The 26,016-nt window shown below is 45.4% G+C and overlaps 1 protein-coding gene across 1 annotated transcript in view; it reads right to left on the bottom strand.

The window, feature by feature from the left end:
• The window catches only part of CCDC85C (coiled-coil domain containing 85C), a 111,690-nt gene that overhangs the window by 36,639 nt on the left and 49,035 nt on the right, over nucleotides 1-26,016 (bottom strand). Inside the window, exon 3 of the mRNA XM_039712461.1 lies at nucleotides 6,061-6,137. Coding sequence (XP_039568395.1) covers nucleotides 6,061-6,137 — 77 coding nt within the window. The remainder of the gene's footprint in view (nucleotides 1-6,060; nucleotides 6,138-26,016) is intronic.

Below are 26,016 nucleotides of genomic sequence, written 5' to 3'. Positions count from 1 at the left end.
ATTTCATTACAAGTTGCAAAAGCTAATTTCTGTCACTGATCATTCATTTTAGAAGTGCATTAATGCACTTCTAAATATTTATTTAGAGAATATTTATTTTGGTAGGTAGCAGCTCAAATCTAACTTCTGTCCAAAGTAAACAGAAGGAACTCCATTATCTTAGAGGACTTGAAACTATTTTGAACTGCTCCTATAAAAGTGTACATTTCTTATTTCTGAAAGAAAAACAATTTATTCAATAAGTACACATTGTTACTTACATCTCAAGTCAACTTATTGGATAACAAATTGGTCAGATCAGTCTTGTCATTGTAATTCATAGAAGTAAATGAAATGGAACACACTTGGACATTGATTAGCTTTGCATGCTATGTTGGATTTTTTTAAGATTCTGCTTCCACAACTAAGGAAGCAACATTTGAGGGATTCTGTTATCATATTTTGCATTTACACATGTAAGCAATGCAGTGCACTCTCAAAACTATATCAAAGTTTTGGTCTCAAGAGAAGGTCTCTGAAAATCTGTTTCTTCAAGAGCTGTACTCCAAAATGCATGGAGTCCTGTAGGAATTCTCACCATTTACTTGAAAGGAATATTTGGATGTGACCCCAAATATGAATCTCCTTTTTTAGTACTTAAAATTAATATGCAGCTAAACATTGAAACACTGCCTAAAAATGGTAATAGAGTAACTGAGGGCACATCCCCTTCATTATTCTGAATTTAAATGGAGACCAACTGCCTGGAAAGTTTTCATGTCTAAGTTGCTCTGTATTACCAAAAAAACAAAAATCCGATTTCCCTTGTGAGACCTTAAATTAAAGCAATTACATTTATCCTCCTCTCACGAACAATAGGTAGACTTTGGGGAAATCAGACAGGTTTGTGACTTTGTTCCTGTCCTGGTGAGCGTGTGCAGTGCTCCTGGCACAAGCCATGGCCTCAGACAAACCTCCAGAGCCAATTCACAGAGAGGCCCAAATGCTATCAGGCCTTACAGCACCTCTGAGAGCCAGAGGCAACTCTGCAAGCAGGAACTGTTAATGGCAGACTTGGCACAGAAGTGGCTGATAATAAAACAAGGGAAATTGCACTCTGACTCTCCTGAAACCAGACAGCACATGGTGGGCAATTTCTTTTTCTCCTCCTTGGGAAGAGATCAGGCTCTCCACTGAATGGCACTTACATCTTTTTTCTTTGCAGACTCCTTTCAGCCCTGGGGTCCAGATTTTCCCCCTTATTTTCAGAAAGATATGCTGGAAACTGCCTGCTGAGTGCATCGTTGTCCCAAGATCCCATTTGCCTAAGAATTGTGGCAGCCTGCAGATGCTGTGACCATGGAAGTTCCTTGCTCAAACACCTCAGCTCTGTACTAAAAACAGTGTTACAGGCATTGCCTACTATCACTTTATTAACTCTACAGCTGCAGCCTTTTAATTCAGGGAAAGCATGCAGTTTCTTAAAAGTAAGACTAAGAACAATTTTCAACAACTTCTAGGGATGCTCTAAAGATCTTCCAAGGAAACTCTAAATCCCAGGCAGGTTGAACTGCTGTGAAGTGCTGCTACTGAAGTCTATTTGGCAATTTTAATTAAATACTCATAAATCTCAAGGGCTGTCACTCCCTAGAGAAGAATTTTTTTTTTGTTTCTGCTCTGCACCAGGGGACTTGAAATTTTCTTTGAAAGAGGCACCAGGACTTCATTGTCAAATGTCCAGTTACTTAGAGCCTCACCTGCCCAATGCATCTGCTTTCTATAAAGCTGGGCTTTTTGAAACAAAGGTGTGTAACGTTCCCTGGGCATCTCTGAATAGAAAAATGCCTCTGGCATTCCTGCTCTCAAGGGAAAATGTAGACACAGCTCAGCAGAAACTATAAACCAAAAGGAGTCCTGACAGCCAGCCCATGGTGCACAGTACTTGGTTACAAGGAGAGAGAAAAAGTGATTGAGTTCACCCAGCCTATAAATTTCAGTTTTAGCTAAAAGTGCTCAATCTTTGCGTGTGTACAGAATGACCTGAAAATGCAAAATAATGTGAAAGAACGGCCAGAAGTTTGCCACCCTTATTATTTCTAAAATGTATGCATTAGTTATGAAACTACTCAGAACTGACCTTTGGAGTTCCTAAATATTGTAAATAGAGGTCTCTCTAACCTTAAGGGGAAAGCGTGTAATTAAAAATTCCTTTTTGTTCAAGGGGCAGCTGAAGTGGCTTAAGGGGTCTACTTTGTGCTTGGACACTTCTAGCTCAGAGGAATGGAAAGCAAATATGGTCTCCCACCTCAGGGATTATATCTTAGCAATATGGAAGGTACCCACCTAGTCAACCAGACACCACTAATAACATCAGCTCTTCTGGGCATTGCCCACAATGACACAGAGGAATAACAAGACTTCACCCACATGATGCTGCACAGACCAAATGCATGCACACTGCAGAGCTCAGTGCAAGTCTTCCCTGGAGAATGTGAGACTACAGAAGTGATGCCCATGAAGCTCTCTGAAACCAACATCCAACATTTCTCAGCTTTCATTCATCTTCTTCACACTGCAACTAAAACTTCCAGAAATCAGCTACACCTGTGGGAAAGGTTCACACCATCCCCACTGGGTTTTGTGGGGTCTTTGCCACTGTGGTTACACCACAGACACCCACCAGGGCTGAGTGGTCTTTTCTGGTAGTGGCATTTGCTACAACCTCTCCCCAAACAGAACTGCTGCCAGAGACTTTGCCAGCACAGAGATGCCATCCAAGAGCATGACCTTCTAGCTGACATGGCCACGGCAACAAAACATCATAGCACAAACTGTGTCAAAAAAAGTAAAAACCAGAGTTGTTTCTCCTCAGAGAAAGAAAAATGGAGAGAGTGATGAATACTGATGGGTTAGCATATCATTTTCCACCTGTAAATACAGATCATATCCTTCCATAGAAAGCAAAAGAAGTCAAAGCAACAACAAAAACCCCCACATATATGGCTATCATAGTAACATCCATTTGCTTTCTTCCCACTGCAGTGTGGCTTGTAAGATGGTATTTCTTGATCTCCAAAAGTAAGAAAAGCTCTCTCCATTAACCTGTTCAAATAAGTCACTAGGAAAACAGAAGTGTGAATCCCAGCATACTGCAGGTGACATGTACAGTGCAGAGCAGCTGCCAGGCATGAACTTGAGACCTTTTGCCTGTCCCACTGAGGCTTTCTTCTAAAGTGCTTATAGAGAAAGGATATGTTGGGAAGCAGGAGAAAAAGTGCAAGAATCTCCTGCAATCAACATCTTGATTCCAGAAGGGGCTACAAAGACACTACCTCTTAGCATACCTTCACTCCAGAGATGCTGAAGATAAAGCAACAAATCTCACTCAGGATGCACCAGCCAGCAAAAGGGCATTGTGTCACTGGCCACTGGGATATAAATCCAGCCATAAAGCTTGCAAATATCCTTTGCAGCACCGGCATTCTCAGGTTTCTCTGGATGAAGCACTATTTCAGCTCTATGTTTAGCAGCTGGAAGGAAGCCAGGAAGACTTCCATAACCACCCCTGATTTGTTAATCCTTTAATGCACAGGCACTGTTTGTTACTTAGGACGTCAGGTTTCATCACTCCTCAGCACGCTGGTGATAGAACTTCTTGACACCAGGCTGCAAATATTATTGCAAAGTCAATACTCCCAGGGAGAAAGCCAAGCCGAGTTGAAATGTGACTTTGGTGTTGACAAGCCAGTTTGGCACTGCAGAGTTCAAACAGCCAGGATCACCTGGCAACTTTCAAAACAGGAGAAAGTTTGCCAGGATCCTTTCTGACTAGAGTCTTATCCCAAGATCTGCATGGTAACAGCTAAACACTTCCCAGTCAGACAAAGCAAGTAAAAACACAGTAAGTGGATTATGCTTTCTGGGAAAGTGCTGGGAACTATATGTACATATGCAAGTGAGCCTGTGCCTATACAGATTTTCCTAATCTCTCTCATTAAAAGAGAAAAAAATCCAGATCTGGGTGTGTAGCATGACAGACTGGAGGTGATGCAGCTCAGAATTCCCAGGGAGTTCAGCCAGCCCATGGTAACTTCAACATTCCTGTTGCCCTAAGGACAGCTGAGTCCCTGCTTATAACAAAAAAAAAAAAAATTATTTCCTGAATGTAATCTAAAAGAAGCTGGATCCTGGTCTTTTTGGAGGGCCATCACAAAAAAAAAAAAAAAAAAAAAAAAAAAAAAAAGAAGTTATTTCCTGAATGTAATCTAAAAGAAGCTGGATCCTGGTCTTTTTGGAGAGCCATTCAAACATCACACAGGGGCTGTACAGCACATCACAGGCAGGCTGGCATCAGTGCCTGCTGCCACTGGGGACATGACAGGCCTTCTCCAGAACACAGAGCCATTTTAAGGTAATTTCCCTCCCTCCTGGATTCAAATATTTGTAATAACACAGCCCAAAAGGTGATGACACCTGAGGACAGTGGAGGAAAAGGCATAGCCTTCACACCCAGGGTGGCATGGAGGTGAAGGGTTGATGCATGAGCCTGAAGCAGCCCTGCACAACCCAAAATTAACTGGGTTTCATCCTCCCAATGCAATAAGCCCATGCAGCTATGCAGACCCTATTAATTTTCACCATTAATTACCAACTTCTTCTTGACCTCCTAAGGCAGATCTGACAGAGTAATGTGCTTGGCTGTGGCAGGACAAAGCTAGGCCAAGGGCACACTGAGCCCATCCCTGAATCCATGCACATCCCATCTGCCTATCAATAGCGCCAATTAAAGCCACCAGACACCAGCCCAGTCACAGTTTGGGAGAAAGACAGGGGGGCTTAAAATCAAATTAGCAATCAATTAATACATGAAGCAACTACAAAGCTGGTGAGTTGAGCACCCTTTGGGGTTTAATCCTTTGGTGCCCTATGAGTTTTTTTCATGGCTAGTAATGCCAATGAGTATGCTGGGAGAAAGGAGTAATCTTTAAAAAAGCTCTGAGTCAGGTCAAAATGTGTATTTCAGGAAAAAATAACATTTGGTAAAAATTATGTTATTAAAATTTCAGTACACATAGAGCTCTCTATTATTTTTGTTTGCTTATTTTAAATGAGAATGTTTTAAAAATGTGACCCTGGAACAATCTATTCTCTGATTTGGTGAAATGCAAAGAACAGCACAACATAAACTGGCAAAAAGGCATTTAAAAAATTATTACAAGGGCTTTTTTATTTCCAGTCCTTATAACTGGGAAGAATCTGGAACAAAATTACTGTGAAACATGGTGCTTGAAGTAAGAAGCAAAGTATAGGGAAAAACCTTTTAAAATGCCAGGAAGGTAGAACATAAAAACAGTGAAAGGACACGAAGAACAGGTAAAAAAGTGTAACTTTTCCAATGGTTTAAATAGACAGTGCCTTATTAAATGCAGCAGAGCTGCCCCTGTTTACAGCAACTGCTGCGTTTTACAGGGGATTCAGAGGACATACCAACCAGAATGGCTGTTTTCTTCTCACTGCTTGACATTGCTGTATAAAGACAGGTAAGCAGCATGAGTGATCAAAAGCACAGTGGCACGTGAAGTAGACTTTGAAAGGGAGATGCAAGCAAAAAGTGCCCCTCTAGAGAGTCTGCTCAGATTTAAGTAAGATCTCAAATAAAAGCTGGGAGCCTGCACCACACACAACTATTCCCAAGGCTGTCCTTTGACAACAGTCTCCTCTTTCAACAAGATAAAAGTCAATGTAAATGGGCAAGGAAGACAAATCCTACAGCAAGGACACGGGCAGAGCTGGACTCTCACGGCATCCCCAATGCAGAGGTGGGCCAAGGAGCCCTGCAGGGTGGCATTAATGCATCTCTGAAACACACACAGACACTAACAGAGGATTCACTTTTTTCCCTATTTTTTTTTTTAACAAAAGGAGACCAAATTCTATCTGTGTGGGGTTAATATGAATTGTGTTCTTCCTGCACAGGATGTTTACCAAAAGCCAGTGTGCATTGACATGGGCAGTCAGACACAACCACATAGAAACAGGAGAACTGAGCCACATTGGTATCTATTAGGCAATAAAACCTACCTGGGAAAGAAGCTTGTTGTCATCCTCCAGCAGCTTCACTTTTGTTTCAAGTTGCCTGATATAGTTGGAAGATGAATCTTTAGGAAAAGAGAAAAAAAAAACAAACACATTTAAGCTTCTTGGGGTACAGGCAAGTATTGTGTCAGAAGCAACATGTTTTCCCACTCTGTAGAAGGCAAGTTTGGGAAGGACTTGACGAATAAAACCCTATGTGTGCAGGGTGATGAGGGACTCTATCAAAGGTTTTTTCACTAAAAAGCTGAGATTCAGCAACAGCAATATCTTCTGTGGATCTGCATCAATGCCAGTTTGAGGGGTGGGTGATACAGAAGGAAAGTGAAGCTGAAACACTGTGTTTTGTATCTTCATAAAAGTAATTTCCTAGTTTCGAAAGCTATTCTCATTCATCTAGACTGCACCAAAATACTCCACAACAGAACAAGATGTTTCCTTTTAGGTTTGAATAAACAACCCCTCCAGACACGTGCCTTCTTCTTTCAAAAACAACTGAGAAACTCACAAAACCAAGCTGCTGGCACAGCTCTAAGAGGAGGTCAGTGCCACAACTCCCAGTGCTGTAAAAGGAGGAGAAATTTATTCAGCAAGGCCACAGAGCTGCAGCGTGCACACAGCCTGACACACACAACAAGTGCCTCCCCAGGACATCTGTTTTTTCTAGTGGCAGCACGTGACACTAACCAGAAAAACACCAGGACAATAAAATACGGAATACCCTCACATAAAATGGTAATATTCAACCTGAAGGAATGCAATGGCCAGTTTACCACTGCAGCAAGACAGCACCACCAGACAGGGTGGCCTGGCATAGAAGATAAGTCACTGGAGAGCTCTGTGGGTGGCTGACTGCTCTCCAAAGCATCTGGCTTTTGTTTTGAACCATGCTTAGAAGAAACACATTTGAAAATTTCACAGGGAAGAAAATAAAGTACACTGGGAAAACTTTTTCTCCATTCTCATTACAGCTTGATGAGTTCCTCCCATACAATTATATCTTTGCAAAATTTCTCCTCCACTTGTAATTCAAGTAGCAGAAGCCATTAGCTGTTACAGCAGGAGGAAAAGTTTTGAAACATAAGCATATTAAAAACTCCAAACATTTTCCACACTTCTAAAGGGGCTCTGAAAAGTGCAAAATTATAACTTCCCTCATCTCATTTGTGATGTATGACTGCAGAAGCCACCGTTCCACCCCAGGACTTCCTGCTGAGCGTGAATCAAAAAGACACCAGGCATTGACACAAGGGCCCCAGTGGCAGTGGGTGTGTGCTGCTGTGGCCAGCACCTTTTGGGATCACCCCCCCAGCTCTGGCTGCAGCTCTGGCACACGAACACTCACCCACGCACACGGGTGGGGTCTGGGCTGGCTCTGTGCTCCTCTCTGCCTTTGCCTGGGGCTGCCAAACGCACTCGGCACGGAGCCTGAATGCTCCTCCTGGCCACTCAGCAGAAGGGCTAGCAGGGGAGCTACAGCTAATCACTGAGACTGCTTTGGCCACTCAAGGGAAAAACTGGAATATGCTCAAAACAGTGCTACCATAGACCAGTGCCAAACCACACAAAGGAACAGCAGGATGGATCTGAGTCAAGTGCCCATCTAAAGCTCACTCTCGGAGGAAAAATGCTCTGTTTTTTGACTGGATTATGCTTTGTTCAAACCCAGGAAATCCAAACAAGTCCTCATGAGGAAGGTTAAGAAGACACTGTAGGGAGCTATGTAAGTTCAGTGAACAGCTTAAGTGGTGACAAGGTTCACAGCAACATCAGCTTGAGCTGCAGGGAGCACAAACTCAGCCCTACAACCACCCTGACATGGGGGAGTCTCCAGGTCAGAAGAGAAGACAGCAAACCAAGTAGGTTATAGAATCAACCTAAAGCACTTTCCCTGTGAAGGCCTCGTGCACCACAGCATTACCCATGCATATCTAAGGGTGGTGAGCAGAATGCTGCAGTAGATTGGTGCTGAATGCAGCAAGATTTTGGGACCAGCTTGAAGAACCTGCTGAATTAGTAATGAGCCTGTCCTCCAGCAGGATGCAAGGAGAGTTTGAGATTGTTAAAGCCAGGAGAACCATGGATTCTTTGGTCTGACCTCCTCTGTGCCCCAGACCATCACACTTTGTTAACTTCCCCTAAACTGAGTACAATAATATCCATTTGGCTAAACAGCTTCAAAACCAGTCTCCATCTCTGTCTGAAGACAACCAGAGACTGCTGGCTGTGTGCTGAATAAAACAGCTTCCACTGGCAGATCTGGCCAGATAAGGTGTCCTTCCCACCTGCATTCCAACTCCATCAGTACCCTCAATTGTGCCAGCAGCTACAAGGAATTTAGGTTGAGTGGATGAATGGTGATGCAGAAGCTGTCATCTCCAGGCCCTGAATGCTACCAGAACTGGTTGATGAAAAGAATAGAGCATGACTGACAAAGAAAAGAAAATAGAGAATTATTTCCTCTCTGTGGTTTCATACCCCTTACCAAAAGAAGGATATTCCAGAAGCTGTCATCTCCAGGCCCTGAATGCTACCAGAACTGACTGACTGGTTGATGGAAAGAATAGAGCATGACTGACAAAGAAAAGAAAATAGAGAATTATTTCCTCTCTGTGGTTTCATACCCCTTACCAAAAAAAATTATATTCTTTAGAAGGCAAGTCCTGCATCCTCAGGGGCCAACGTACACCACTGGTTCTGGAAACCTAACCTGAGAACTACTAGAATTCTTCAGACACCACTGTTCAACCCCAAACCATGTTTGATGTCTGACCTCAGCCAGAAAACACACTAAGGCAACATAAAATATACACAGGAAAAAGAAAAGTTAAAAAAACAAATAAGGCATTTTGTCAGCAGAAGATGCTCCATCTCAGGCAAAGGCTGTGAAACAGTGCTCAGAGCCATCCCAGTCCTTGCTATGCCCTCAGAGATGAATTACCTCCATCTTCTGTACCTGCCTGTGTTGAGGCAGGTGCCAGAGAAACCATTTGCATCTTGATCCCAGTTTTTAAAAAGCTCATAACTCTCACAACAGCAGGCAGTAACACTGCCAGGCTATGCAGGGAAACTCCAGGCTAGGTCTCACCCATGTTATATCAAGAAACACATTCCCAACATTTTTCTGCCTCTGACCTTTCTCTTATCAGTGAGTTTCCATCCTCTCCTGCCTCCTCCAGAGCCAGGAGACAAGGACAGCCTCACTGACCCATCCGGAGAGGCAGCAGAGCTGGATCACTGACTGATCAGACCCTCACATCCCTTTCCATTAGAAATCAAACAAATGGTCCTCACAGCTGTGTCAAAGCCTGCTGCCAGCTGTGAGCAGAGCTCCACCTTCACCAGCCCAAAAGCACTCTCCTCAGTGGCTGAAGCAGCTCCCACAGGTACTGCTCAGGTACTGGGGAGCAGTGTACCCCAGCACACCCACCCAGCCACAGCTCATGGCACTGACTTGAGTCCTCTCACACCTGCTAGTGCCCTGCTGTGACCAGACCAGTATGGTGGTCAAGGACACACGGTGGAGGAGAAGCTTTCTGGCACTCAGTGCTGCCCGGGATGCCATCAGGGCCAACATCCTCCTCTAGTTACCCCTTGGGGCCACGAGAACCAGCTGCACGAGCAGTGGGTGCCTTAGTGAGCCAGATGGCACCAGAGGGAATGCAATTTCCCTTCAAAACATTTCACATCCCACTCAGCACCCTCCCTGTGGCAGCCATCACACAGCAGAGGAAGCTGGGGAGAGGCAGAACGTGCCCTGCCAGGCTGCTACCCACAAATGCAAAATGGGTGAAAACTGTAATCCCCATCAGCCATCTCTCACTTGCACAGCGTAAATTCTACAAGCTAAATGTTACACAGAGCTGTGAAACCTGAAGTCCTGTTTCTTTACAAAGCCTTGGAAAAACTAATTGGATGTAGAGCTCTCCACATTATCTCCAAGAGAGGCACAGGAGCTGTGCTCCAGCTCAGGAAGGCGCATTACTGTTATTACCCACCCTCCTAAAGATTTACTGTTCTAAAAAACATACTCCATCTGGAATGGGATGTAATTCAGCTTGGATGTAATCTAGCTGAGTAACTTTTCTCCACATAGATAAACCACTTAATACTCATTACAGCTAAATGGAGGCAAGACAAATCAGTCTACCTTGTTTTAACTCAGTGGTCTCTCAGAGAGCAGGGAACTGCCTGACTCCTCAAGCTTTGTAAAAACATAAATTAGAAACTGTTTTAACAAACAAAACAATCTTGCAGCCTGCAGAGCACAGAACAGTGTAATTTTAAGACACTTGTAGCCTTTCTGATTCTCATCTGAGATTTCAGAGGAATCTGGCAGAGGGGTAAATATGATAAATTACACATTTATTTTGACAGCAGCAAAATAAATGGTTTTATTTCCTTGTGTGCCACTTCTCCAACCACAAGAATACAGAGCAGATGTTTGTGTGGTAGCTTCGAGGTTGGGATTGTGACACTTTTATTTAAGACCTTCTCATAATGAGGTGCTAACACCTAAATGAATATAAGAAAAAAACTGCCCTTTACTTAGGGCAGCTCACACCAGAAAAGGTTAATGAGATGAGAAAATTGTCCAGAGCCCTTTTTGGGACTCATTCCCAGCAGGACAGTCCTTACACCCAGCCTGGGCAATACCAATAAAAAAGGCAAGAGCAGACTTGAACCAACAGAGGCGCTTTAGTCCTCTTCCACAGCAACCTCAGTGGGGACTGAGGTTTGATTTGTCTTTTTGATTTGCCTTTTTGCTACAAAGCACAGGCTACACAGTGTCCAGCTGGCTGGCAGGTCAGGGCACAGTGCCCCACTCCAGCTCTGTCCCCACATGCAGCTCAGAGTGCCCCACACCCCCTGCAGCGAGGCTGGACACCCACTGCTTCCACTGCACCTTCCCCCCAGGAGCTGCTTTAACTAAGCTTGATTCATGACAGCAAAGCACAGCTATGTTTTGTCCATGTCCTGCTAACAAGGCTCTTCCTATCCTCATAAAAAGCAGCATTCCTGAAGGGATTCTCCCAAAGCACGAAGGAAAGGCACATGAAGGAATGATGCTCTGCCAGATTTTCACCTTGCAGCCAGCTGCCTTCTTTGCATGACAGAATGCTGACATTTTCTCTTCCTCTCCTTCCATCAAAGATCATCTCATAAGAAGGCCTTCACCTGTGCTCAATAAAACACTTTGCTGTTTGTTGGCAGTTTCATTATCACATCTCTGCTCTTCCCAACTATATTTCATATTCGTATTGCTCCACTGGTCTTGCTTCTTGACACACACAAGCAGGCTGAAAAATGGCCAGTGGTTATATCTTGTAAAGAAGTTGATTTATTAAAGCAACAGCACTCTTTCAGAGCAGTTGGAAAGCAGATGAAACTCACATATCTCGAATATTGTCATTAAAGGAAACTATTGGGAGAGATGGACAAATGCACCACCCTTGCTTTTCCTAGGCAGCCCCCATCTTTCTGCTCCTACCAGAAAACCCCAATCCCAATTGGAAAGTCCTGTTTCAATGTCCAGTTCAAAAGTCCAATTTCCTGACTAGCATGCAAGGCAAGTTTTCACAACAGGTTTAAGTCAGTGGATGACTCAAACGCGAGCAGGGCCACCACAAAGCCAATGCTGAGTTACTTTGGTTTCACAGGTGCTGCCCTCTGCTATGGCACCACCAGGGTTTTCAGGGAATGCTCACTGGTTTGCCTTGGTGCAGAATCTCAGAATAACCTGTGTGGGAAGGGACTTTTAGCAGTCACCCATTACAGCCCCTGCAGCAAGCAGGGACATCTTCAACTAGACCAGGCTGCTCAGAGCCTCATCCACCTGTCCTTGAATGTTTCCAGGGATGGAGTATCTCCCACCTCTTGGACAACCTGTGACAGTATTTCACCACTCTCATTATAGAAACTTCTTTCCTTATGCCTAAGCTAAGCCTGACCTCTGTCAGTTCAAAGCCATTAACCCATCTCCTATCACTACATAACCCTGTAAAAGTCCCTCTCCAGCTCTCTCATAGCCACCTTTAGGTACTGAAAAACTGCTCTAAGATCTCCTTGGAGCCTTCTCTTTTCCAGGCTGAACAACCCCAACTCTCTCAGCTTCTCCTCAGAGGAGAGGTGTTCCAGCCCCCTGATCATCTTCACATCTTCATGATCATCATGTCCAAAATATCACACTCTGCTAATCCCAAGTCCCATGCCTTTCCAGTAGCATCTCAGTCACAATTTGGGGTCCCCTCCGAGATGTGGTAAGAGAATTTACAAGAAAAAGGTCTATGGTAAGTAGAAGCTCCCAGTGTTTAGTACCTCTGCAAGATATTCAGCAAACAATACCAACCTGCTCTACTTCTTATCCCACCACCTCATTCACCATGGGTTGTGTGGGGAAAAGTTTCCTCTGCACTGACAAGCAGAGTTGAAGAGGTGGCAGGAATGCACTCACAGAAAGAGAACTAAGGCCAAATCTTAAACATTTCCATAACTGAGGTGCAGCACATCTACTGAACAGACATTGCCTTAGACTACACTAAATAAATAAAAGGTCCATCTGTAGCATCCAAAGCCACCCACAATAACATCTGTCTGAATAAGACTGGTAGGATCAGGCCTCATTTTGAAGGTGCAGGTGATAGCTCAGGCATAGCTTAGGTAATCAAACACTAGTCAAAACAACAGAGAATTGTGCAGCCAGTCAAATTACAAATAAAGATATATGGTCTCAGAATAACACACATTTTTAACTCTAACAAGACTAGCTATGCACATGCAACATGGCTGTGCTGCAGCTCTGACAGGATGGAACATATGCTACTGCAGCTATTTAATTAACATTTTATAGCAAGCCTCTAACTACGAGCTCTGAAGGTTTTCAAGACTGCATGTTCCTGACTCAGTTTTGGTTCATTAGACCTCTCAGGGTGCTTAGCAGCCTCAAGCTGGTCTGTAAGAGTCTGGTAAGGTCTCTGCTGACTCTGGTTGTTACAGCTCACTATTGTGACTTCATCTCTGCACACAGCAAAATATCTGCCCACAACGACTGTCAACAGCTCAGGAGCTCCTGAAATCAGGATTTCCCTAGGAGGTGGCTGATAGGGAAGGAGGAGTGTGTGTGTGCCCATGTGCTGCAGCATGGTGGCCACCAGTTTCCCCTTCCCTGCTTGGGTGATGTGTACATGACAATCTTTGTGGGGCTGTCCCTCTATCACAGCATAGAACAGCAGGCACCACTGGAGAACATCTGCATCTGAGGATGTGTAACCCTCACAGCCATGAAACCTGACCAAGAGGAACATGGCAAAGCATTGTCACCACACCTTCCCCCTCCTGAGGGGACAACCAGCAGCTGCTCTTCTGCTCTGGGAGTGGGCAGGGACCACAGTGCTGCTGCGGCTCTCCAGGGCTCTCCACAGCTCACAGGAGTGAGCCTGCATGCAGAGGACAGCCCCTTCACCATGCTTCTCATACGTGCTGCCTGCATGACAGACTGCCTCAGCCCTGCTACTAGTCACTGCTGGCCAGACAGGTTTCCTGAGGAGATCTTTTCTGCTATTCCCCCAGAAATTCTGAAGGTAAACAGCCAAGAAAAAAAAAGGTATTTGCTTTACAATTTGTATTTAATGCCTGACTGTGGGCATCACCCCGAGAAAAATCAGTGTGAGTTTCTGATGGTTCAGCCTCAGACTAAGCTTTCAGTCAAGAGTGAATAGACTGTAATTAGATGAAATAAGCAAACGTAGTGATAGAAATATTAATTTCCAAGACACACACAGCCAGACAGTCTTGACTGGTGTACATGTACCAGAGAAAAGCTGATTTGCATCCCCTGCAGTGCTCTTGCTCCCTGCACATGGAATCCTGCCCTGTCTGAGAAAGCAGGTGCTCTCCAGATCAATCCCAGATGCTGCAATACCTGCAACACCCATCACAACCCAGTGACACCAGGCAAAATTCAGGGTTTCCTTGGCCTCTTCAAGAAGCCTTGCTGTGCAACCACTAGATGTACTCAACGATTTCTGCCTGAATGCAGAAAGGACAATTCTAAATAAAGTACGACAGTGTTCAGATTTCAGGTGGATCAGAATGATTCTGTCTTCCAGACACTGTGGGGCAAGAATTTCTACATCAGAGCTTACTAGATGACATGAAGGGAGACAAAAGAAGATAGAGAAGTTGGAGGAACAACATGGGAGGATCAGACTGACTACTGGATGTGATGCTGCACTCATGAAAACTTCCAAGAGAGGAAAAGATGAGTAACAACAATAAACTGGAGGCTCTTTGAGGGTCTTATGCCTTAGTTAACAAAGCCTCATTCAAAAAGCTTTGCTTCCTATATCAGAGCTGCACTGTAGCAGTGCAGGATCTTCTGATGTCACCAATCCCAGCAGAGTAAAGCCATAGCCTACTGACCAGTGCCAAAGAAGTGACTTAGGAGATCATCATAATCTTCCTTATCCTGTACCTCTCTGCTATTGCCACAGATGGACAAGGGCTGATCAACCACAGTATGGCCTGAGCAGGACCTTCCAAGAGAGTCTAATTTTAGAAACTGAGAGATAAATCCTCTGCTTTTGGTAGACCCATGGATTGTTTCTCCTTGGTACAACAAATTCCTTGATCCACATGAAGGAATGGCCAGACTTGGCTCAAAGTTTGGGTTCTAGCAACCAGCTGGGTTGCACTCTCCTGTGGGGGAAAACAGAGGTGAACAGAAAGTTTTGTCGCCAGTGCTTGTTAGAGTAGCGAAGCTGCAAGTCACTCACTGCTAATGGGATTCTGCAGCTTTAATGATTATGAAAAGGTTAAAATGACCTGCCAGGCACCCTCAGCTATTTAAGCCTCTTTTCCTTCCTCGTGCTGCTTTAATCTTGATAGCATGATCACGTGACCAGGTCAAAAAAAGCCCCAAAGCCGATTACTGTCTTTCCACCGGCTACAAAGGACTCAACATTTGGGGTAGTGTGGATGTTTCAGCAAGAGTGGCCCATTTTGCTCCACAACCTCCTTTTGGGACTGCACTGATGAACACTGCAGCCTCTAGAAGTCAAGAGAGTATGGTCCCAGGGGAAATTCCCTGAAACCTATGGGACAGGCTGTACTCATTTCTATTTGCATCAATCCAGTTACTCAATTCCTCTCTCCCATTGCCAAAACCCAACCCTTCCTGCCTGACTTGGGATACTGCTGTGGTAGCTGCTCTCCGTGTCTCCACAGCATCAACCAAAGGCTCAGTCCATCCCACTGCCAGCATGCCATGCTCACAGCCTCTGCCAAGGTCAACCCAAACTTTTGAGGCAGCATCCTTTGATTCCTCATTCAGCATACAGCAGTCCTGTGAAAAAGGATCTTGGAGACTATTGCAACTTGTAAACTGTGCATGAACCAGCTGTTAGGCTGAAAACAATATCTGAGATCGTATCATGATGCAGAAACAAGAGACCTCTATGTAAACAGGGGAAATAATCCTCCTTTACCAGTGCTATTAAAGATCTTGAATAGGGATCTGTGTCCACTTTTAGGCATCACGCTTCAAGACTCATGCGAGCTATTTGGAAAAAATTCAGGAGAAAAACAAGGAGGATCAGAGTGTGGAAAGTATAATCTAGCAGGAGAGCTTGAAGGAATCCAGTTTGCTTACCCTGGGGAAGAAGAGACCAAACATGGATGCAGCAACGGATTCAAATATGTAAATGATTGTCAGAAAAATAAAAAAGTGAATAAATTGTACTCCATCTCCATCCAGGAAGAGCAAGTTCTCTAATAACAGCAATATTTAAGGGTAGAAGAGGTTGCCTTGGGAAGCAGTGGAGTTGCCATTGATGATGACTTTCACAAGCAGGTTAAACAAACATCTGTCAGGAGCAGTTTAGGTAGAGCCAAGTCTGACTCGGGGCAAAGAGATTGGTTAGGTCAAACTGAGAGCCCTTCAATCCCGTTTTCCATGTCTACCCTGTACAACATCATATGAGGAAAATCTGTGGATCTTGCATTTTAAATCCAGAAAGCAAACATCACAAGTTACTTGAAGGCAAAAAATGAAATCACTAAGCAGCCTCTGTTGTCTTGTCAGACAGCAATCTGAAACCAACCATGCCTTTGGTCTTCCATCACCTGCAGAAACTCTCACCTAATTGCAGAGTGGCTGGCAAAGAAGAAAAGCAGGCTGGAAACACTGTGGGGAGAAGAACAAGTGCTGGGGTAGGGCTCTCTGACACGACTGGGATGTTTGCAATAAAAAGATTATATTAGAAACAGATGGCTGTGTAAAATACAGACAGAGGATTGAAAAGTTAGTACTTCCCCACCAAAAAAGAGGGTTTTTATCTTTAAGAGTTATCCAGCTTTTCCACATAAATTCACAGTCCTAAATCACAGAAGGCCAACATGCACAAGGCTTGCTATGACTATAGTAACAACATATGGTCTCTAGCTGAAAGAGCTTAAAAAAGAGGCTGCTCATTGTATGTAGGCAAGCTGGAGAATGCCAGGAAACCACGTGGGTTAGAAACAGCCTCAGAAGCACTGACAGTCCAACTGTGGTCAAGGCTTGGAGGCACCCTGTCAGAGGAATGGGCTGGAGAAGGCTGAGGAGACAGCACAGTCCACATCTATGAATCCTCAGGCAGCACAAGCAAAAGCACTGATTTGAAAATTGAGGATGGAAAAAGGAGACTGGGTTGTTTTAAGCTATTTTAATAATCCAGAAACACCCACAATAAGTTGCTAACTTCCCCAAAACAACCACATGGTCTTTTGAGACTGGAAGGTAGCTATCAGAAGCCCAAATCCTCTTGGGTTCATGCTAGTTAAACCAAGAAGAATTGCAAATGAAAGTCAGGCTGGGTTCAAAGTCCTCTGCCACCCTGTCACAGTCACAAAGCTCTGGAAATAAGGCCTATCTGAAATGTTTGCATGCACAGCTGCCCTGCTAAATTATCTCTTACAAATCCACTGAAATGAGCACAAGTGCTTCCAAAATCTCCTCCCTGGTCCCCAGTTTGCACTATTGCTGCTGCACTTCTCAGCATGGAGAAAAGGAGTGAACACCCACAATGAGCATTTTTCTCTTTCATCTCACACTAATCAAAGTTGCACAGGATGTTTGTCCCCAGATCTGATCCCACCCAAACACATGCAGATTTGATCCCACCCTTGGAGGATTTGGTGGGGTTGCTGCAGTTTCAAAAGCTTCCCCAGATTTGACCAGACCTTTGCTGAAACATCTCCATTTTCATGGCAAACTTCAAACTACCAATGGTTCAAAACCCAGTGAGAAAGACACAAGGTTAATCCAAAGGCTTGTGAAAGAGAACAGTTGTAAATGAGCTTTGCTTTGACATTTTAGGTTTCTTTGAATCCTTTAACACGTTCTCCTGGATAGACTAACATTACCTCCTAGGTAAGAAGCACTTCCAAGCTTTGGATGGCTGTATATCTTCTATTCGACACTGTACATACAAATGGGCCAGTACATTTTATGCAGAAATTCCCACTGCCAGGAATTCTGCTTAGAAACTGATAACACAAAGCAGTCCAGCTGCAGAAAGGCTCTCTTAGTTTACAAAATTATTTCCTAAGCAACCTGTGAGGTGAAAGGCAGATCACCAGATTATTTGATGGGGGTTATTTTGTTAAAAGGGTAAATAAAATCTCAAACAGTTGTAGAACTTTTCCTTTGCAAACATCAAGTTTTTCAGGCTATAAAAATGCATTTTGGGTTGTAAATATGCTCCCCCTTTTTGCTTGGGAAGATTCTTCTGGACAATAAATGCAGTGAGCCTGGGAGAGGGCTGCATAATTATCCACTCCACACAATGGAAACCAGCCTTTCCAATACGGTCCTCAACCGTCAGGAATCCAAACTGTGTGATAATTAAAACTCAAAAATCTTCTTCCATCCAGAGAGAAATTAAACTTTCATTTCCACTCCTCAAATAACCCCACCATGTCCAGGAAGCTCCCTATTAAAAAAAAAATCTCATAGATGCAAATTATGCCCTTCTCAGTACTGACAGGAAAAATTTAATTGGCAGTGAGGAAAAACTAATGATTAGGTTAATGAAAAATAGGCTGTATTGACTCAGGCCACTCGACCATTCTGATGAGGGTAAACAGCCCCCCTTCCTCTCCCCTGCTCCCCTCGTCTTTGTCTGCTGTGCAGGGCAAGAGAGCAGGAACGCATTCAAAGGCAGCGCCTCGTTGGGAAAAGGCTGGAGTCAGATCAAAGTCCTTCCACCCAGGGGCCCACAGGAGCCCAAAGCTTGCTGAATGGTCTCCATGTGCCCATGAATTCATTATCCCCCCCCCACGGGCTGCCCTACATCTCATCTTTAACCTCAGCACTGTCTGTCCCCATCTCTCTCCCTCAGCCTAAAAAGTGCAAGGTAGCAAAGGTGCTAATGCTTTTTCCAGCAAAAAGCCTTTACCCAGTTATAACTGGCATTTATGCACAGGATGGCAACAAACCTCATTCCCACCTGGGGGCTGGCAGGGGACAGCTCTTGGCCAGGAGGCCAGGAAGATGTCTGATTTCACAGTGCTACACCACTCGGGATGAGAGCTGGGTGGGAAACTTTAGGTAAAGCAGTTTTTGGTAGGAAAACACTGTTTTAATCAAAAGAGCATTTTTTTAATCCCACACACTCCATTGCAAGCAATTTTTAGCTCTGGATGAAATTTCTGGTCAGATCCTCAGAGAAAAAAGGGGAGAAAGCCTAAAATAACTGTGAGTCCATGGCTTAAGGCCATCACCAGGAAACGTCTAAATCCCTGCACACTAAGCTCTTCTGGAGTTAGGGATTGTAAGTGAATGTGTCAAAGACACAAATTTCTGTGGCCAGGGATATGGAGCTTTGCTAAACTGCAGGCAGAAGCCCCACACCCAGTCCTATTTGCCAAAAATAACTGCAGTTGTAGAGTCACTGATTCCTACCAGCAAGGATGGGCACCTTGAAGGCTCCAGTGTTCACCTACAGTTCAGTTTTGGATCTCTCTGTGTTTTGCAGTTAGCTGGTTTAATGTGCTGGGCTCTCCCAGAGACCCAGTGTTTTAGGAAGAAATGCTCTGCTGCAGTCCAGAGCAGAAGACTCTGTTCCCCTGTGATTTAGGGGTTTTCCAAGGAACTTATTTTCTCTTCCCCTGCCCAGTTCCTCCTTTCCATCCAGCAGCAGAAACCCCTCAGCCTCACGCTCTCCTAGTGCAGCCTGTAGTTAAACATTACATATTGCAGTTGCCTTCTAACCTAACTGGCTTGTGATAAATACAATCCAATGGTGGTGTGAGATCATGAGATGAAGGTGTGCTTCCTGCTAAACATCTTCAGGGACTCACTACAGTCAGGAGAAACAGCCACACGTAAAAAATTATAAAGTATGTACACTTAGTTCACTTAGTTTAGTGTCAAGCTGGAAGATGGCATGGACCCAATCCCCGCCAGCTTTCACCTGAGAAAAAAATTCAACCAAAAAACCATAAACAACATGCCACAGAGGAGAGACCCTTTATGCCATCAAATTACACAAGGAGAGCAGAGACAGTTGTCTATGTTCTCACCTGAGGATGGAGGGAAATCCTCCTTTTGGAAAACAGCAGTGCCCCTACTCCTACCTGCAGCCCTTTCCTGCCCGCACCCGCTGCCCTGCCGCGGGAGCCAGCACGAGGAAATTAAACAGGAGAAGGGCTGTCAAGTGCAATGTGTGGGCCATGCCAAAACAGCATGGGCTTTGTCAGGACCGGCTGGGAACAGCAGTAGGCCAACCAAAAAGATGCTACAACCCAGAACTGAGCAGAACAAGGACTCCAGATACCTAAGGAAGTGACACAGGGTCTGGCATGAGAATCCAAATAGAGCAAATGTATAATTCATGCCTGGAAAGAAAGGCTAGACAATGCATACCTAGGAATTTCATAATACACGGTGTCTGATGGGAGTAGAAACAAGGTGGAGGCACAGATTACAGTGTATCACTGGGCTGGATTGAAACAATGAGACAATGGAACAAAACCTGTTTTAAAACAAGTTAATAGTACAGTGCTACTACAATAACAATAGGAGATCTCATTTAGAAACAGCAAGTCTACCCTCAGATAAGTTTCCCTAATAATTGTAACTCACTCTTATCCATGCTACCACCCTGAGCCAAGAGTTTTAGGGAAGCACACTACAAAGCTGATTGATCTGTGCCAGAACTGGCCCCTTACAGGGGATGCTGAGCAGCCCTCGCTGTGAGGGCAGCTGTCCTGGCAGCACCCCACAGGAAAAATCCCTGGGGATGACAGCAAACCAGGGAACTGCACCGTCACCAAGCCTGGGGTAGCCAAGGAGAGCCCAAGCACTTGGCCCCTGGGGATAATAAAATCAGCCCCACAATGATTCAGAGTGCAGGCAGTTGGAGGAGACCTGATCCTCCCAGCCAAACAAGTGCTCACACAGCTTTGCAAAGGGCTGTGCGAACCTTTGCCGTGTTTCTCTGAGGTTACATGAAGAAACTAAAACTATGCAACACTGCCAGCTTTCCCTGTTATTTATTAACCAGTTTATTGCCTCTCACTCCAGCCCTTGGGCCTGGCTGCTGAGGGCTCCCTGCCAGGCAGGTTGACATGTGCTTTTCGAGGCTGAGGCAGCCTTCATGGCTCACTCAGCCTCACCACCACAGCAGCACACAGGAGCCCATGGGATCTACCTCTGTGTGCTGGCTTTCAAATGCATATTCTCTGTTCCAGGCTTGAAGAGCAGGCTCTCAGCAGTGTGAAGCCCTGCTCCCTCCCTAGTGTCACATTTGGGAGTAGGTTCTGCCCACACATCATGGCAGAGCTGGTGCAAAGGGAAGCAATGTGGAAAGGGACCCTGTGATGAACAGCTTCATTCCCAACCACGTGCTGCTCCGGGCACTGCCTGTCTGCTCGCTGCCTGGGGCTCCTCTGTGTCCACATCTCAGGATTATCTGAGAACTAGGAGAGGGAGAGAAGATAGTCTTACTTCCACAGAATAGCTTTTTGCTATTTTGCTAAGCAAAAGCCCCCTAAAGCTGCTGATATCCCCTATCTGCCCCCCCAAATATCAGGTGGGCTCATTTTCTAGGGGTGTATGCTGCACAGAGATGGGAAACAAATCATTCACCCAAAGATAAAGGGTGTTTCATTGGTTCAGGCATGAGGATAGTGAAGTAAAAATACATGGATGGTCTAAGTAACACCATTCATAAAAGCATAAATATGTTTCAGGTCATCTAGCACAGAGGTTCCCAAATCGGTTTTTTTGCCAGTTACTCCCACTCTTGAGAAATATGTTCTGTGCCCTCCCTCTTACAAGCCAGACATTACATAGAAATAGCATTCTGAAAGGACAAAAAAATTAGGGAGTGCTGCTTCAGGACCTACCAGAGCCCTGACTAACAGCAGGAGAAGTCCCAGCTGCCAGCATACTGGTAACATCCCACTTTGGAAGACAACAGCCCACAGCTCCCTGGAACTTGAACCTCAGCTGAAGACCCTGCAGCCCCCTCCATCCCTCCCAGAAATGCACAATCCCTGGAGAGCAGTCACATCTCCCTGGAGCCCCTGAAGTCACTAATAACATCCACCTCCTCCCCAAAGCCAGATTTTTCTCACATTGTCATTTAAACACAACCCAAGAAGGTAAGTGCCCATTGCTTCCCTTGAGAAACTGTGCTGCAGCCTAATAGCCTTCACCTTGAGGAAACATTTCCTGACAACTTTCTCCTTCACCTAATTTCATCCTATTAATCCTGGTTATACAGGCTAGTCACCCCACACCACACCTCCCCCACCTTGCAGACGCAGGGGCTTGGTGAGTGCATTCCTGCTGAGGCTGCTTGCTTCCACTGCCAGAAAAGTGGAGACCCAGCCTCACACTCCCTCACTGCCAACTGAACCTCGGCAGGCATGTGAGAAATGCCTGGGAAGTTGCTTGCATGGGGGGATTTGTTCTTCCCCCCTCCTCCCCATCTCTGCCAAACACCCTCTGAATGTGGTTTTAAATGACAGGTTGCCCCTGCCTTTCTCTAGGAAGTGCTTTGCAATGCCAATCTCCATCCCATGAACGCACAGCCTGCACAGCACTATTTGTGTTGACCAACAGGAATTTAATCAACCAACAATAATAAAGTGGGTAATTCTCAATTGTATGAAGCCGCCAGTCAGATGAAAGGATTTACAAAGGCTGGATTGATCTCCAAGCCCTGGCAGCTTTCCCACGGTCCCCTTCTAATCTGTGGAGCCAGAGAGAATACATGAAAACTCCAAAATCCGGGTTTTCCTGCGGGGTGTGTTAAGTTCAAATAAGTCGACCACATATGTGTATATTTTTTTCATGTCCCCCTGTTCTGAGGCAGGCTCTTCCCTTACCCTAAAGGAGCATCGTGCCACAGCAAAGCCCCTTGGAGACAGCCAGCTTATGTAACCAGTAATGCCATAAGCACTACAATGTCTTTAGTGACAAAAAGGCTCAACACAGACCAACTGCAGCCAATCCACTGCTGAGAGCTAAAGAGAAGAAACTGGTGTTACACTGGGAAATCCATCAGCATGAGCAGCATTGCTTGAGCAGATAGTAATTTTCCAGCAGGTATGGGAACATCTGACACCACAAAGCATTGGCAGGATGGTGTTGGCTTACTTGGGGGAAAAAAGGAAACCAAGGGAATGCTCCAGGGCATCTTTTGGCTGTAAAAAGGTGCCCGAGAATATGAGCTCTCAGAGCCCAAGTATTTGCATGTGCCCCCTCTGGCCCTGCACTTATGCAGGCTGCTGGAATCCTCACCTTCCTTAGGCAGAACCTGCCCACACTTCCAGCAAGGAGCCCTGCAAGGCAGGGTCAGATGAGGGTGACACTGGGTCAGCACTGTGGGAGTTGACCCATTTGGGTTGACACTGGTCACCGCTGTGCAAGCCAACATGACAGAGGGAGGAGAGGCTAATTCAGGCATGCCACCCCCTGCACAAGACATGGTCCATCAGCACTGTGCGTCTCCATGCACATGGCTGAGCAGTCCCAGGTCCCAGCCCATGCAGCCCACAGCACTCACTGGCTTTGGCAATGACCTATGGTTCACATCACCCAGACTGTCACAGCACTGCTGATTTTACAGCCATCTCCCCACAAACCAGGAAAGCATCTGGACTTTGTGCCTGAGCTGCAGGAATTGACAGCAGCTGTGGTACTGCCAGTGGTGGCTGCATAGGGGCCACCAAACCCAAAGATAACACTCCTGGCTTGGGAAGCCCTTGAGCTGCTGATCTCTGGTGGCTGGGAGAGCATTGTAGAAAAACCCATCATCATATGTGGTCATCACTTTGCCCTAGTTCTTATTCCCCTGAGCACTACTGGAGACAGGACATCAGGCCAGGGAGATCTTCAGTCTGACCCAAAGCAGCCATTGTCACAGGTTTCAGGCTATTTTCATCTCTGCTCATCACGTGGCTCAGGGCACTGCAGTGGAGGAGAGGACCACAGCATCAGGATGTCCATTGCTCTGCCCCACATCCAGCCAGCTATAACCACACTCACCCACACACCACGAGATGGGGGCAGAATTAAAAGGAAAAGAGAAATAAAACAAACACACAGAAGTACCCAAGCAGGGGAGGAAACACAGCAAAGCAGCAGCAATAGCCAGCAGCACAGGCAGACTGGCAGTAGCTGCTTTCCAAGGGTCAGTTGCAATATCTGATTCATCCACATCCCTATCAACTGTCACAGCAGAGGATCTAATGGAAGACACCTTAAAAGCCGACCAGAATAATAATTTTACAATCAGTTGATGAAGAATGAGAAGGTGTGGGAGGGCCCTGCAAGCAGAGATGCCTCCCTTGGCTAGGAATCAACTGCATGAGCAAGCTGAGAGCCCACAATATGGGCATTGGCTCTGCTTTATGGCCAGACATGGTTTGTGGTAGGAAGAAATCAGGGACAGACATTTCCTGTAGTGGGAGGAGGTTTGGGCAGAGGTTTGGCAGCTTTCACCCTTGAAGCCAAGGTTGTGTTTGGTAGGTCAAAGTCCTCTGTCTGTAGAGGTATTCACCACAAACACTCATCAGAAAAACAAAGCAAACATCTCTACACAGTTGTGAGCAATCCCCGTTTCCATCCCCTTCTCCTTTAGTCCTGAGGAGAGACCAAAAAGGCCAGCCTGGGAGTCACACCTCCATCCCACACTGGCCAGCTCACCCCACCTCCACCAGCTGGCTCCAGGGAATAAACACACACAGACACCCAGCAGCTCCCTCCCCTCCAATCTGCACTAATCTCCCCCCGTGTCTGTGCTGCAGAAGATCATTTAGAGGTGATGGTGAGCTCCTGAACACATCACCTCTCTCATCCAGCAATTAAATGTACATCACTGCCTGGCTGCCCCGCATCCTTGGGGCAGGAGGCATTGTCATCATCTTAGAGTCATGATTTACAGAGGTAATAATCACAGCACCAGACTCATTACATGCCAACTTTTGGGAAATTAGGTGATAGATATTATTCATTAGGTTGCTACATGATGCCCATATCCATCCATCTGTTACAGCTGAGCTAACATTTTGGTTAGGAGCATGCAAGCTAATGGCTTCTTTAGGAGGGAAGCAGGTGCTGTCCTGAAAGGCAGTGAGGAGAAAAGAGTAAGGCTGCAACTGGTATAAATAATTTAACAAAAAAAATTAAATTAAACAGAGACCTCTGAGACTTCTCAGACCTTGGAGGCTCCATGAGTACCCAAGAGCAGGACACTCAGGCCAAAGCAGAGCAATACACACAAGGCATAACATGATGCTCAAAAACATCATGCATGAGGCAAAAGCTTCATTCTTGGTGAGCTCAGCCCAACCAGCTGCACATGTCACAGAGCAGATTCATTCTGGGTTGCTTTGCCAGGCTACTCCATCACCCTGAGCTGCGTGAGAGGCTCCAAGGAGCTGTTTGGACTGTGCCCAGTGCACGGTGTCCAGGCTGTGGGCTGCTGCTTCCCTTGCAGCAACCAGAATGAAACTGCATGGGCTTATTTTTGCAAAGGCTCATCTACCCTTCAACCTCAGAGTCCAGGGCCCCTCCAGCCATCCTTGGTTGCTGCTGAGAGCCAAGACCTGCCTTTGACAGCCTCAGAAGAATGGAGATATGTGTCCTCAGTCCCTACACTTGTGTCAACACACAAGGGACTGAAGGAGGAACATGCTGGAGACCTGGCTGTCACCCAGAGCTGGGACAAAACACACACACACACACAAAGAGTGCATGTCCCAGAAGAGACAAGGGACTCCCAAACTTCTCCGTTTCTCTCCCAAAACTACTTATCACCCAATTTTGCCTCAATAAAAACTGAGATGAGAATTTTTAGAGAACTCATTTTCAGGATGATTCACTCAAAAAGGGGGAATGAAAGGATTCCTATAAAGTATTTTTGGCTTTTTCATCTTTTTTAGGGAAGGCTGTGTTCTTAGGTACAAAACCCAGAGGGTAAGTATTGAGACCTCAGACAGGCAGACTCCTGTATTGCTCAGATACCCACTCTCAAGTATTAGTGATTATTAAATAATACAATAAATAATACAATGGTTTCCCAGCAAATTTCTTGCCAGAAGGAGGAGAAAAGTGAGTCCTGATGGTGCTGCAGTAGCCAGTGTCAGCCTCTGACATGATGGCACTGCAAGTCCCTGACAGAGGCAGAAACAGAAAGAGCTTCATGCCAATCAAGCCACAGTATGCCCAGAGGCTCAAGTTTATCTTCTCTAACCCTACTTGACCCTTTTAACAAACACTTCCTCAAGCAAAATGCATTAAGAGGTATCACAAGAATAAAAGCATTCCTACTTACTCCCTCAATGCATAAAAGGGCTGGTTTTGGTCACAGAAGATACCAGAGCTGGCTAGGGACCTCAGATCTGGGGAATCCTGTAACAGTGATTGCAAAGAGGGCAAGAATTGGAGTG

The sequence above is a fragment of the Passer montanus genome, unplaced genomic scaffold (assembly GCF_014805655.1).
Source record: "Passer montanus isolate IOZ18808 unplaced genomic scaffold, ASM1480565v1 scaffold27, whole genome shotgun sequence".
Taxonomy (NCBI): domain Eukaryota; kingdom Metazoa; phylum Chordata; class Aves; order Passeriformes; family Passeridae; genus Passer; species Passer montanus.
Note: the sequence above shows the minus strand (reverse complement) of the source record. Positions and strands in the feature narration are given on the sequence as shown.